The 15,363-nt window shown below is 40.0% G+C and overlaps 1 protein-coding gene across 7 annotated transcripts in view; it reads right to left on the bottom strand.

Moving 5' to 3' along the window:
- NAXD (NAD(P)HX dehydratase) overlaps positions 1–15,363 on the bottom strand; it is a 52,957-nt gene that overhangs the window by 12,005 nt on the left and 25,589 nt on the right. For all 7 annotated transcript variants that reach the window (XR_015284255.1, XR_015284253.1, XR_015284254.1 and 4 more), the window contains 3 exons: positions 2,005–2,055; positions 1,819–1,923; positions 1,339–1,459 (listed from right to left, as the gene is read on the bottom strand). Coding sequence is in view for 4 of the 7 variants with exons in the window: in XM_086880175.1 (XP_086736301.1) it covers positions 1,339–1,459; positions 1,819–1,923; positions 2,005–2,055 (277 nt within the window). In the remaining 3 variants the exon portion in view is untranslated. The remainder of the gene's footprint in view (positions 1–1,338; positions 1,460–1,818; positions 1,924–2,004; positions 2,056–15,363) is intronic.

Raw genomic sequence — 15,363 nt, 5'->3', positions numbered from 1 at the left:
CTTGTTTCCTGTTTTTTTTAATCCTGTCAATGACAAGGGACATTGGAGACCTGTCAGTCTCTCCAGCAGGTGTGGAGATACACATCTCAAGGGTAACAGTTCAAGGAGAACAGACATATACTAGATTAAGTGCTCAATCTCAAGTGCTCACCCAGTCTTCCCAACGTTCATTTAAAAAGCAATAATCCTGTATAAAAAGAATATTGCTGACATAAAAGTAGAGGAAGAAGACAACTACAGTGCTCTAAAGCTCTCTAGCTGGCATAAACTGGAGTCAAGACCTTTTATCCTCCAGCAGAGCCCATCCACCCTTAAGCCTGGCCTGACTGTCTGAGGTTACAAATCAAGTGTAACCAGAGTGTCTGCTCCAGGTGCAAATATGACAGCAGATTTCCTGTGGGGAAAGCTGGGTACTACCTGAGGAAGGTCCTTTTCCACACAGTTGTGACCATATTGCTTGCAGGTCCCACTTGTTGCACAGCCTGCTACAGTACCTGCACTAAAAGGGGGTGTGTGGAAGGTGGCTCTGCACAAACCAGTTGTCATATTACATCTGCTTTTCTGTTATAAAGCATTTCCATGGCTCCCAGTAATGAAAAACTGACTGTATATACAAAACAGTTCTGAAGCAGCATAAACATTTATCAGAGATTAGCAGTTCAAGTAATTAAAAGCAGAGCTGCTGCTTGTTATGTATGTGAAATAAGACCATGCAGGAAAAAAGTGACGAAGGCACTCATGAATTAATTTTATACTGATCACAGTAAATGATCAGTATAACAAGTATCAGACAAGTAGCCAATTTTATTAAGTACACTTTAAACCAAATTGGTATGAGACTCTTGCAATGGCAATCTAGAGTTAATTTTTTAATTTCTCAGGGCTGCTGTAAAGTCATATACGTACATGCTAATCTGCAGCACCAAGGAACTGAGCAGGGCATGAGCCTCAAGACATCTTCACTTCTCACAACACACTGATACATCATGAGCTAACAGTTTTATTTTGTATCAATTTAGCAAAGACAGCTGCACTTACATAAACCACATCAGAACTTCCCAGCAGTTCACGAAGATTAAGTAATTAATTTCTCAATACCCATGTAATGTAAAACACAACATCTATAAATGTGAAATAAAATCAGCAACTTTTTTTCAGCAAATAAATTTAACTGCACTCTTAAAATATCAATTTACACAGTCATGTAAAGGTGATCTGCAAAGGCAGCAATCCCTCCAATCTTCAGGGGACACAGCCAATTGCTATACATTGTAGTGGACTATGAAAACAAACAGAACAGAACAATCACACTGCTGAAAAGCAGAAGGCTTCACTTACCCTTCTCTCCATCTGAAATAAGATCTCTTTCTCCCTTTTGCACCACTGTCAAATTCCCCATGGCTTGGCTGAGTCTTAATACACATCCATGATGATCACTACTGTCTACGGGGTCTCTAAGCTACAACACAAGAATTCCATACACAGTACATGTTTTGCTACTAGAACAACATATTCTAACACATGCATGGGGGGGGGGGGGGGACAGGGAAGGCAACATCATCAGTCTCCATATATTTTTTTCTCTATACCCACTGCAATGTTAAAAAATGGATGAGAGCAGGCCTTCTTTAAAGAAGAGCTCATTTAAAGAATATGCACTGCTGTGGCAATTATCCCATGGAATAAAAACCCAGAGAGTGTTTCTCTCACATACAAGAAACAGCACATAATACTTAAACCAGTAATAAGTTACTTATTTTCAAGGACAAAAAGACTAAACTTGCACATACTTGAATACCAAAAAGGCAAACAGCTCACCATGGCTTCATACAGTCTACTGAACTCCATATAGTTTGGAGTAAGAATAGCTCGCTGGTAGCCTTGAATAAGAGAAGGCTGCTGGGAAATGAGCCACAGTCCATCCTGCAAAACACAGTAAGGAAAACATTTACTGAAGAGATTCTTAAATGCTAAGCTACTGAATGAAATCAAGAAAATACTTACTGCATCAATAATGATAGGAATTCCTTTCACTTTCGATTTCTCTATAATACCCTGCAAAAAAATGGAGATACTTTTAAGATGCTTGTTAATTTAGATCTTGTAAGATCCAAACCAAATTCATACAATGAATCTGACCATGTAAGTTGCTTTTACAAAGTGATAGAAAAAAATCTGTTATATTCTGCAAACTAATGTAAAGTACAGGACCTGTGGCCCCATGGAGAGAGGAGCTAGCACTGGAGCACTCTGCTCTTGAAGGACTGCATCCCAGTGGGAAGAACCCATGTTGGAGCAGTTTGTGAAGAACTGCAGTCCCTGGGAAGTCCACTGGAGAAGTCTGTGGAAGACTGTCTCTTGTCAGAAGGACCCCATGGTGGAACAGGGGAAGAATGCGGAGTCCTTCCCCCAAGGAGGAAAGAGCAGACAGTATGTGATGAACTGACCAGAGCACCCATTTCAACCCCCTGCACCACTGAGAGCATGGAAATGAACAATTTTGGAATTAAAATAAGCTTGGGGAGAAGGGAGAGGTGGGGGGAAGGTATTTTACCATTTAGTTTTATTTCTCATTATCCAACTCTGATTTGTTATAAAACTCGATTAATTTCCCCAAGTTGAGTCTTCCGTGCATACTTCAATATAACAGTAACTGGTGAATTATCACTCCTGTCTTTATCTTAACCCATGACCATGAGTCTCTTGGTGTATTTTCTTTCCCTTGTCCAGCTGAGGAGGGGAGTGATAGAGAAGCTTTGATGGGCACCCAGCATTCAGCCAGAGCCAGGGTCAACCCACCACAGTAAGCGAACAAACAAACAATCTCACTCTGCCTCTGTAGGAGTCCTGTAATGCCAACACAAATCACACATAGTAAACATACATCTTCAAATAAAAAAAGCCAAAAATCCCAGTGTGTACTGTCTTGATAGAAATCAACCAATAACTGTAATACTCGCTTCAGTTGTTTTGCTGCTGACAGTTACACTGCAGTATTAGTTTATATACAAACGAACATCTGAGACAAGCACTATGCATGATGTCATTCCATCTGTGGTTCTGGAGGTTTTATGCTTTGAAAGCAAAACCAAGGTGGCCCAGACAATAGACCATTTGTAAAAGTGTTTTTTTTCAGCAAGCAGTATCTCTGAGCAGACTGTCTGCCCTTGTTCTCCCTCCTAATTCAGCAGCAGCAATGACTGATCCTCAAGTTTTTTAATGAGCAGTGACCAACAGTCAAGTTTTTTTCAGTGTTGGTTATTAGCAACTCATCTTTGAAGCTGGAGGTTTTATCTTCTTCCTGTATAAGATAACAGGGCATGGTATCCATCCAAAAGTTTAATTACTTTTGAATGTTATTAAGCTCTTCAGATTAGCTATCATATGGCACTGAGCTACACAGGTTAGCAAGACATGATGTAAGGAATAAGGAAGCAATTTTTAATTAACGTTCAGGAGAGTGAACATCCCTCTTTTCTTGTACAGTGGTCAAAATAAACACCACCCACCTTGCTCCCTGTAAATTATGACATATGACCTATACATATCCTCACAAACATTACTACCTGACACTGACTTTTCCAATACCAGTGGAAAATATTTCCATTCTATTTTCTTTGTCGGGCACTGTTTGCAGTTTGGAAGCGTGACACTTGTGTGAGGACTTGTCTCAACACACAGCTGTGGCTACAGTAGATGTTACTGGAGAACAGAGACCTTTTCTACACAGGCTTGCACAACCTGGGCTGTGTCAGACTGCCAGGTGCCCACCTCCTCTGAGATCCCTAGGGAACACCACAGAGTCTTCTCTTACACTCAGCTACTTGAATAATTCTGAACCAGTCAAAAGTTTTACACAACTCATACTGTTCAGCTACTGCTAAAGTAATCAAATTTATTAGTAACTATACTTAACAGCTGTGTGAGGAGTCTTAAAGCATACCTAGAATTAACTGTGGCATTCTGAAAACCAGAGCACCTTACTTTCAAGGCTTTTAGATATGTATGAGAGAGTAATTTCTTAATTCATTCATGTTAATCTGCACAGATGTGCACAGCTCAGTTTTCCTTCACAGAAGCTGCACTGCTTTTCCCCTGCTGTGTTAAGTTCATTTACAATTATGTTTAACTCAGCTCACTTTGTAACAATAAAACAAGGCTGTTGATCTACCAGCCAGATTTTGTGTTTTGCTGTTTGTATTTTCCTTGTATAAATGAATGTTATAGATCCAACAGCCCAATTATTTTTGAACTTTACTAAGCTCTTCTGATTAGCTATCATAGGGCTCTGAGACCCAGACCTCAGCAAGATCATCCTCCCCCAGTCTCTGAAGGTACAAATACCTTTTACTGCAACCCGGTTTTCTAACTCTTTATAATCAGAATATTTTTGTACATTAGCAGCTTCACCAAACTCCTTCAGCACACTTAAAATGATTACTGTTCCACTTCCCACTAATATGAATCACCAGTTTATTCTAGTATGTCAACTTCAGTAAGCCAGTCTTTCATGACACTTGATTTTCTAAAACTAAAGATTTCCCCAACAGAGTCAGTAAGGAAGTCTGATGGAAGACACCAGATCTCAGGAGTCCTTATCCTTCTGAACTATTCTCTTAAAAGCATTATAAGCAATCCAGGGAAGGAATTTTGCCAAAGTTCTGTTCCCAAAACAGCCGAAGTTTGGCGGTTATCGTTTGGCCCCTTTTCATGTTTCCTCATAATTGCCATCTTGGCTACTGGAATCTCTTGCTCTCTCCTAAATAAGCAATCCTGAAGATCCATGGTGTACCAAAATAATGTATATATAAGATTAAAAAAAGTGGAAGTTACAAAGTGTACCTACAGCTAAACAGCATCTGGAAGGCCAGATCACTGGTACACTTCAGAGAAATGAGGCATTTTTTTCCTAATCGTGTTTGGAGTTCCTACCTCTCTAGCACACCCTTTGCAATCCTGAAACATTTGACCTCTACTCTGAAGAGAAATTTCACCTTGCTAAGTAAAACCTCCTGGGCAAGCAACTTTTATTGTGTACCAAGTCTCTGAGGTGTCAATTTCTAATCTAACATACTGAATGATCTTTGCTTGTTCTTCCTCTCCTTATAAAACAAATAATCAGGGGATACAAAGTTGTTTGTCTTATTTCAAAAGTTCATTTTTTATTAAAAAACCAGACAACAAAAACCAACCAACCAAACAAAGCCCCTAGCCCAATCATTTTCCTTTCCTCTTCCTTCCTTAAACCCAGACATAAACTGCTTTGGAGATAGACAAGGAACCTCAGAGAGGAAGTTCTGGAGAGGGAAGGGGTGATTTCAAAACTGAAATAAACCAGTAAAGATCAGGGAAACCCCCTAAGATAGCCACACATTTGAAGGACACAACATTCATGGAAGAACCCCTGTTTCCCAGTGCTTGTGGACAGGACTACTGGAGAGCAGTTCATCCCATGCAGCTCAGACACCTCACTCAGGGTGGGATGAATAGCCAACAGACATATCTGTCTCTCCTCAGCTGTCACAGGGGGTGCAGAGAAACTTTACTCTTTTATTTTTAGATACCAAGAATTAGGTGAGAGGAAACCCACTTTTAAGCACTCTGTTTCTGCAAATACTGTATTAGAAAAAAACAAAAAACAAACTTAAAATATTTTCATTAAGAGGAGTTTATGGCAATAATGGCAACATCCTCTATGCAGTATTTTTTTCCTGGAAGCAGAGGTCAATTTTCAGCTGTATTTGTACTTTGGTATTTGACATGGACTTTTTTGGTTAATACCTGTAGATAGAGAAGAATCTTCATTGTTAATTGCCCTGTTAAAACAGCTCAGACTAACTCTGCTTTCACACCAAAACCTATTTAACAGTTCCTGATAGAATTCCATGTATGAGCAGAAACCATATGTTCAGTTTTATCCAATGTAACAGTTATTTCAATGGGAAAGGATTTAGAAGAGAACATTGACAATTAAAAGTATTAGGAAATGTCACTAAGATAAAAGCTGAAATCAAAACACCAATGACAAGTGAACAGCAACACATAGAGATATCAATGATAAGCCCTAGACATCACCCCTTCACTTCAAACAGCATTTTGAATATTAAGATTTTGAAGATTCTAGCTCCAGGATATCCCAGTGGACAAACTTTCTGTGCACAGAATGTATTATTATACTACAACAGTGGTGGCTCAGCCTGGAGCAAGGCAGGAGCATTTCCTTCAGCTGATCCCTAAGCCCTCCAGGACATCCAAAAGGGAAGCACTGGACTCACAAGGAAACCTTGGCATGAGTCACAAAGCAGAGAGGACAGTGATGAGAAGAAGAGGATGATACACTGTTCTCACCCAACCTTATGACCTACAGCCACACTGTGTAGCTAAGATATCAAGGACTGAAATTTGGATCCTTCCTCTGCAATTCACAGCCAGGGCCAAAATTCAGTGTCTTACCTTTTATACTGAGTCTTAATAATGGGGTTTGGGCAATCTCTTGCTAGAGATATTCTTCTTTGTATCAGCTGGCTAAATAGTGATTCAACGTTTGTGTGAGAAAAGGAAAAGAGGTGTCAACCCCCTCTAATTAAAACCAGTGATGATTAACTGCATTGCAAGACTGCAGTACTTGTGCTAGAACAAATCTGTAACAGGATTTCCTCTCCTAATAACAACAACAAATCTGTAGCTTCTATGCTCATTAAGCCAAAGAGGAAATTACCTGAGATTCACACATCCCACGAAGATGTTCTATGGGACAAATTCTCTCACAGCTATCATCATTTGTTAGCAGCACCAAATACTTGACATTTAGAATTGCCCAAAATAGCAATTCAGTCAGTGCAGTTTTTGGTAGTGGTGGTTGAGAGGAAGAAAGCCAGAGAGGGTAAAATTAACCTGAATCTACTCCTACTCTACTCTTGAAATACACGATTTCCTAAAAAAACTTTTTTCTTTGACTCATTATTCAGGACTTCTACGCAAGCAACCTACTCAGTAAGAACTGAAAAAGAACTTGTGTCTACCAAAGTAGAAACCACTGGTCTGTCTGAGGAAAGGTAACTCTTTCCTGTAATTACAAAAATTTACAAAGCAAGGATGAAAAATTATTGTGCTTTAATTATTTTTTTAAATTATCATGGAAACTGTTCCCTTAAATGCAACGCATTCATTGTAGTAGAAATCCGTTTCCTATCCCAATTTTCACATGGGAGTTTTAAAACAGATTCCCAAACCCAAATTCCAATCTTTAAAAGAAATCCAAAAAACAAAGCTGAAACACAAAAAAAGCAAAACCACCGAAACAAAACCAAAACACCAACCACCACACTTCCCCCAAAAAAACCCTGAAACACAAAACCTCCAACACACACAGAAAAGCAAAACTATTCAGGCTGGAAAGGACTGCAGGAGGGAGAAGCCTGAAGGAACAAATGGACAGGATACTGCTGAAAGAGAACAGAGTAATGCAGAAAAGCATGGTATGATTTAACCATTTGACAGCCTGCAGCTGTGCTGTGAAACACAAGATTCACCTGTGCTATTCTAATATGGACATCCAAGACTCCTGAATGCTTCCACAAGTACTATGGAAAAGGGAATGGGGCTGAGGAGAGCCACTGGCTGTAAGAAACAGCCATGTGGAGAACATTTGAGGGAGGAATAAATTGCTATGGAGCTCCAAAGTACAAGCAAAGGATTCCCTAATTATATTTCTCAGCCATGGAAGTCCTGACAGAACAGCCACCCTGAGGCCCCAGGGGCAGAGAACAGGTGATGCTCCCTCAGTGAGTACACACAGCCTCTTGGAGAGAAACTCTGCAGTCTTGGACTTCTCCACCCAAGTCCACGAGCCAGCAATAACACCCATCCTTATTTATGCTGCCCACATGCAACAGCACAAAAGGTGGTTCTCCACAGATCCACAGAAAAGAAAATTATGTAGGTTTGTCACACCTGAGATATACTTTTCAGCTTTCTTAATTAAATGTGGATTAGCAGAAGAATGCCTGCAGTGACTTTTAATATATTAGTAGTTATATCACTAGTTATATTCTTCCTCATGAGCTAGTTCAGCTACACAAAACTTTGGCATTTGGTGTTTACAAAGGGAAGAATCAGGAAATTAGAGCCAGTCATTTAATTATAAGATTGAATTTTAATGAAATGAACAGAAAACCAGATTAGCAGAATACATAAAGCAACATCTATCAATCTATTACAACAGTAATTAATTTTCACATTGCCATTTTTCTACCTAGCAAAGGAAAGATTGCTTTACTTGACACCAGCAAAAAACCACTGGATTTCCTCAGTCCCTTTAAGAGTCATGTCTTGACCCACTCTTGGGAAAAGTCTAATTCATGTTCTCGTAAAGAAATTCAAGCCTTAACATGCCACAATAATGGACAGTATTGACCAAAATGGCATCCAAACACTTTAGGAAGCAGTGCCTTCAGCCCACTGAAAGTGCACTCCACTGCAAATGGTATGTAATTACACATTCTGGTTTGGTAAAGACATGCAAATGTGCATAACCTGGCATTGGGAGTGCCAATCCCTTTTACAAAGAACCCTCTCCTGAAATCTAGGATCAGAAACTGCTGTTGAAATGCCACCCAAAATTGCTTGTATTTTCTGCATGGATGCTGCTTTCATCCAGCAATCCTGAATCCATAGCTTTGTCTGAAACAGAGAGATAGAAGGAAAAAAGAGCCAAAATTTTCCTGTAAATGCTGCGGCTAGAAGCATTTCCACACATCCTCCTCCCCAAGGTGACCGGGAGGAACAAATAAGTTCCACCCCAACACGCTGCAAATCGATTCCTACAAATAGGCACTGAAAGCCCTAGGAAGCATTTCTGCCTTGCTTGCTTCAAGTCTGGATAAATGCAGAGTTAGCAGGGACTCAGCTGCAATAGAGGTCAGGCTGCAGCTCTCTGGTGGAGATGCCTGGAAAATGGGCTTGGCAAGCAGGAATTTGTAATCTTGCACAGCTAGAAGCAGGCAAATATCCCAGGCACAGGCTGTGCTCAAGGCTACAGTCATAGCTGGCAGGGGGGAGAAGCTTCCCTTAATATATTCTATTTGATGCAAGAAGTTTGAAAAATATTAAGAATGGAGTTCTACTGTTTGAGATTCTTCCCATTAGAGCCATATTTTCAGAAATTTCAAAACTGGTTTTAGGCTTTTTCTTGACTCACTGGTTAAAACATACAGTTGTCTCTTAAAAGTGCTTTTATTAATTCCTGCAACCTGATCCAAAGCCTCATCCTCCTTTCACAATTCAGCAAAGACAATGAAAATCTCTCTTTGTGGACAAGATCTATATATAAATCACCTTTAACTAGCATAATTGCCCGAGTTTTACTTTATGTATTTATGTACACATACCTACCACTAATTCATTATTCGCTCCACTAAACCCTCAATCCTCAAGGAATCAAGGAAAGACCACCACTTGTGAGTGAAGAGTCACATAACAGAGATGAATATCCCTCCTCTGGAACAAATAGGTTCTTCATCTCGTGGTTTATGCTCCATTCAATTTATGCTGGCCTTTTGTCTTTTAGCTGCAGTACCACACACTAGGCCCTGTTTTCCAACACAGATTTTCAGGTGCACAGCAAAATATTTCACTTAAGCCAGGCAGAGTGTGATAAGGACTCTAAAGAGAACCCCCTACACCACCAGGCTCATTAAGTGCTTTGGGATATGTTAGAAGCTGTTACAATTAACAAAGCTGAAGACACTGGAGATAGCAGCTAATCAAAACTGTTCTTGTCTACATAACAAAAAAAAAAAAAGAATTACTCATTTGTGGATTCCTTCTTTGAATTCAAATTAGATCACTTGCCTTAAGCATGGAGGAAAACTACAACTAACAGTTTCTTGATATCAGCTTCAATCACATGCAAAATTCCTAAAGAAGTGCCATAAGCCAAAGTAATGCCTGAACACAAAAAGAAAAAGCCCCTGAAATACTGTCCTAGTTATGAAAAAATCCAGAGCACTCCCTTTTGCCTATGCTCCCCCAAAATCATGGTCAACCAGAGACCAGTGAGAAGCTACATTTATATATACACATTTCAGCCCTAAACAAATGAAAATCCACTTTTAAGTATTAATCCTTTTTATTGCAATCCAAAGTATAGATATCTACATCAGAATAAATAAAAGCAGTAATTTTTCTCATGCTCTCATTCACTGAATGCTTGCACTCACAATGAAAACTCTACAAGGTTTCCAATTTATATCTGATTATGTTAAATAGATTTGGCTTAAGATATTCATGGTCAGCTCTTGGCACTTTGTCTTAAATAAACATAAACTTAAAATGAACTTGTCATGCTTAAAATTAACTTAATGAACCGAATTTATCACTGCCAATTTGTTTTTAGGGTTTCTAGCTGAACGAGCTCAGAAAAAGTTGAAAATACATCTAATACCAGTGTTTTGCTTACAAATGCTTTTGAGTATCAAAATCAAGCTAAACAATATAAGCCTACATGCAGAAAGCAACTAAATAACCCACTTCACTGTAAATGACTTCCATCAAGATCCATTACACATATTAGAAATAAATTCTGTTTGCAAGCTGCATAAACCTGTATTTAAGGTACTGTTAGCATATATTCAAACACTATTTTTCTAATCAAGACATCTGTGAGGAAGCCACAGAATGCTAACAGTTCTTAGCACAAGCAGCAGTAGTTTCTTGGCACACCCAAGAGGCTATCTCTGCCTTGAGACGGAGTTCCCAAGCTTTATGCACACCAGTAACATCACCACAAAGACCTGCATCCTAACCCAGCAACTGCACCACCCTAGGTGACAACATCCACAAATTCTGAGTGTCATCAGGCCTTTTGAAAGCAACGAAGCTTGGCTAACTAGAGATCATTTTTTCACTGGATTCTCTTTGTGATATGCATCAATGCTGGGCCTTGGGTGAAGGCTGACAGCACACACATATATGCCACTGGATTTTGCCCTTGCAGTACCCCAAACACAAGATTCCTCACCTCCTCCTAGCTGAGGGCTGAGAAGACAAAGAGGCATATCCTTGCTGCTACTTCTGTTCCTTATGAACTGCTGAACCCCCACAGAAAGAACCTCCAAAGGATATAAACAGGGAGGAAGCAAATGCACATGACACACACTACAGAATGAAGTTTCCAGAAAATAATTCTTCTGCTGATTTGAGTTGCCATGAGCAGTGACTCCAAACAATAATACATTCTGCTGGTTTGTATTTGCAGGTACCCCAAGCAATACTAATCTGTCACCTGCAACATTCACCTGGGATGCTGTCTTACTCCTGTGGTACAACTAGAACTGAGATGGCTACTTAGATATAAAGAGGAAAATCATTTTTAAGACCCACAGTGACAGATTCAACTCTAACACATTTATGTGGTAACAACAGGTGGCCCTGAACTCTGCAGTTTTACTGATCTTGCTAAAAAACTAGTGCAGATAGTGTAGAAGCACCTGGTCCCACTCTCACACCTTATTATGGCTGTGAAGTCTTACCTAAATCCTGAATGCACGAGGCTTGAAATGGGGAAAATAATCCAACTAAACAAACACAGAAAGGCTGATGCCTCTGCCAAGGTGGAACTGAGAACCCACCCATCTGAAAATGTCAAAAGGGTTCTCTCTGAGCACACCTGATAGAGATGATCCGTGACAAGGACCCAAACCTCTCTCACCATCTAGATGTTAACTACAGCCAAGACATTTTAACACAACCTTAAGATGATGTCACAAGGGGTGGAAAACGAGATTCTGGAATTTACATCCCAAGAGATAGCAGAGATCTTTAAGGGCAAATGACTGGTTGAGGGATGCACTGCAGGGCAAGGGGGCTGAGAGAAGAAAAACAGCAACAGGCACAAAGAGCAGCTAGGCAGGGCCTCGCCAAAAGAAATCCCAGGCTGGTATTCCTGACATGTTCTGGAAGCTAAGACAAAGACTGAGAATTGACCAAGAGGAACAAGCATATGGTTTGAGAACCCAGTCAATTTTATCATCTAATCTGAATGACACTGAGCTGTTCTTGCCATCAATCATTACCTATCTCCTGCAGGAGGAAAGCAAGCATGCTCTGCTGAAAACAGCATTCTGACTTAAGCAAGACATAGGAAATCTGGAAGACCAGAGTCTAGGACTTGGTGTTGTCACTTCAAGGAGAGAGGCAAGGAACCCAGGGACAAGCAAGGAAGATTCCAATGTGGAAGGGTTCAGATAAGGAGAGGGCTCTTCATAAGGATGAACACTTATATGAGGGATCCCGACAGTAACTGCTACTCCCCCAGCAATCCTGTATCAGCCCATCTGGCCTCAAAGGCAGAAGAAAAAGAGGAACAGAGATGATAAGAGGATGGAAACTTGAAGGACATAGCCTGCAACTGCCTAACTGCAAGGTGTCAGCAGAATGCAGAACATCTGGAGCATTAGGCAGCACGGCCTGCTCTCTGCCCAGGAGGCTCTGCAGGAACACTGCATTTTTAACAAAGTCCTCTCGGAAGCTGCACTCATCACCCTGCAGCAGATGAACCCAGTTCTCTCACATACCCAAGAAACAGCTCTTGATGGTACAGGCAGAAATTTCCCTACTTCCAAGCTTCTCCTAGAAGGCAAATGAGATCAGAGTAAAGCCAGAAGTGCAAACACACACACAACAGCTGAATGAAGTAAATCGTGATTGCTAGATATGATAGGGACATAACACACTGCTGCTGTGGGGAAAAAAAGGAGAATATCCAGCAGCTTTGAAAATGCACTGCTTCTAAGCAGAGGACAGTCATAGGAATCTTGGCCTTGCTTCCACATAGCAAAAGTCATTCTCAGCAGGCTAAACCAGCAGCAGCAGCACTCCAACTGAGCTGAACTCAGTGACATAGCATACTGGTATCTCTGGCCAGAATCAATCACAGACACTGAAAGGAAAAAACAGATGGCCTGATGTTCCCTACAAGAAAGTTGACATCATGGCAAACTTTCACATTAGATATGGTAACAGCATTTCAAAAGCTTGAAGTAGTATGGGGAGCAGAAATGCTTCAATCTGCACACTCCAGAGCTGAGAAGGAGAGCGGAAATGTGTTTTTGCTCTTTTCTCTTGAAGAGAAGCTGCTTGGACTGCTTATTTGCTTTGGAATTGGAAGGTCTAACCAGGCTGAGACTAGAATTGCCACATCTGCAAGAGATCCAGGTGTACAGCTATCAGGACATAAGAAATGCCCTCTTTAGGAGATTTTCTGAAGCTGCAGCTCCTGGTCTCACAAACCCATGGCTAGAAAGCTCTAACAGAGCATCAGCTCCAAGCAGGCTAGTAACACCATGTGAGGGTTCTGGCACAGAGCCACACAAGTGCTTCTTATAAAGTAAGGCTATAACTTGCTGAGCAGCTTCTTGTAACAGGACTTGTAAACAGAATTACAGCCAAACCCACAAAATTGCAGGAAGCCAGTAAATATGTATTCAAAGAGTATCAAGGTGCTCAAGGGAAAAAAAATCAAATCACAGGAAACTGATCACAAGGTGGGTTTTTTAAAATCCGACTGATGAAAGGAGCTCAAATGGCACAGTGAGCAGTGCAGGCGTTAAGAATGAGGGAGGCAGGTGACAGAGTAAAGATGCTGAGGAAGCAAAGCCTTCTTTGATCTGGAGATGATGTACCATCTGGTCAACAAGCACTCAAGCTATTCCACAACAAAACACTGTCTCTTGGCCATATACCAGAAATTGAAGGTTACAGCACTAGTAATTAATTTCTTAATTTCTCAATGCTCAGAAGAGAGAAGCAGCCCAAACACATGACTGGAGAAGCACATTAATTGGAAATGTGCTGGCACAATACTGACAAGAACTGACACAAAAACAGCTTTACAGAGATGCCAGAACACGATGCCTCAGCACCTTAATGGGGCAGAAGAAGGCAGAGGGAAGATATTTGACCATCACTACCACTCTGACACAAAACCCTGGCCAGAAAGCAGACACTCACCTTCCTCCCAGCCCCAAGCACCTACAGCACATGCCACAGTCAGCTTAAAGGGAAACCAGAAAACTTTATACCAAGCCAGCCTCCTATAAAAGTTTAAAATAGCAATGCTATCATCTCCTGGGTTTCTTTCTTGACACTTAAAATTTGATGTTGAAGGAGGGAGACTCAGCACTCCCTCAGCACAGAGAAGAACCACTCTTCCTCAGACAGGCAGCCAGGGTTCACCTGTCCCCAGTGGCAGGTTAAAAACCTCAGCACTGGGTAACTAATGAACACTCACACAACTACAGGGCAGACAAAGAACTTGAGTTTTAATGTGACTTGCAATTAATAAGGCCAGATCCACAGCTCATATGAATGTGCCCTGATATTTTAGCATGAACTAACTTCCAAATGCCTTGTCTTTATTGGCTGGGTTTGTTTCTTTAACTCTAATCTAGCTGACACGGGACATGCAAACTGAAGTAAAAGCATGCTTGCAATTCACTAAGAAAGCAATATCATTTTTAGCAATGAGGAAAAAAATACAATCAAGAAATCTTCCAGATACTTCTGTAGTACAGATAAGCACACAAACCCTGGATGGAATTCTGACATAAAAGAAGATTATCTTAAATATTCTAAATGAATTCTTATTTTCTTTTGTTTAAAGTTGTTTTCCTTAAGGAAAAAAAACAAACTTATTTTTTAGCCAAGAAAATAAAGAATTGTCTCAAATAGTTTTTCTGCCAAAAAAACCCCAAAAAACTTCTGAAAAAAAGTCTTCAAAAATAATAAAACCTGTTTAAATTTTTCACTTATAATACAACTTGATTTCTTCATCAGCTGTCATAAATTTATTTTATTAGTTTTGTACTTCTGTGTCATACATATGTATTTGAGGTATATTTATGTGTCAATATATACATTTTCTTTCAAAAAAATTAAAGAAACAAGAATCTGCAATAGCAACTTTGTCTAACAAAATCCTAGCAAAACCACCATTCTTAGTTCTCAAGGTATTCTAAACACTTGGAGAGTGTGGCCTCCAGTCTCTTTCCTGCTCTGCTTTGTGATTTTACTCTGTAACTGTCAACATTTCTGTAAATTATATTAATTCCACTTGTTAGTGCCACTGATTAATCCAGAAATATTGCTCAGGAAAAAAATAATTAAATTGTACAAAATTAGATTGACGTTAGTCTGAAAGACACACTTCAAACACACAAAAATGTGTTGACAGTAATACAAACTATCATTGGGAAGATGGTCTAAGTATATATTATTTAAACTAAAAAACTATCTAATCTCCTGTTTCAGCTCTCCACTAAGGCTTGACAGAAAATAGGATTATCTCTTTATCCAAAGTAGAAA

This window comes from Cyanistes caeruleus, chromosome 3, assembly GCF_971803275.1.
Source record: "Cyanistes caeruleus chromosome 3, bCyaCae1.hap1.1, whole genome shotgun sequence".
In the NCBI taxonomy this organism is placed as follows: domain Eukaryota; kingdom Metazoa; phylum Chordata; class Aves; order Passeriformes; family Paridae; genus Cyanistes; species Cyanistes caeruleus.
The sequence above is the reverse complement of the archived record's forward strand: the minus strand, read 5'-3'. Positions and strand labels throughout refer to the sequence as shown.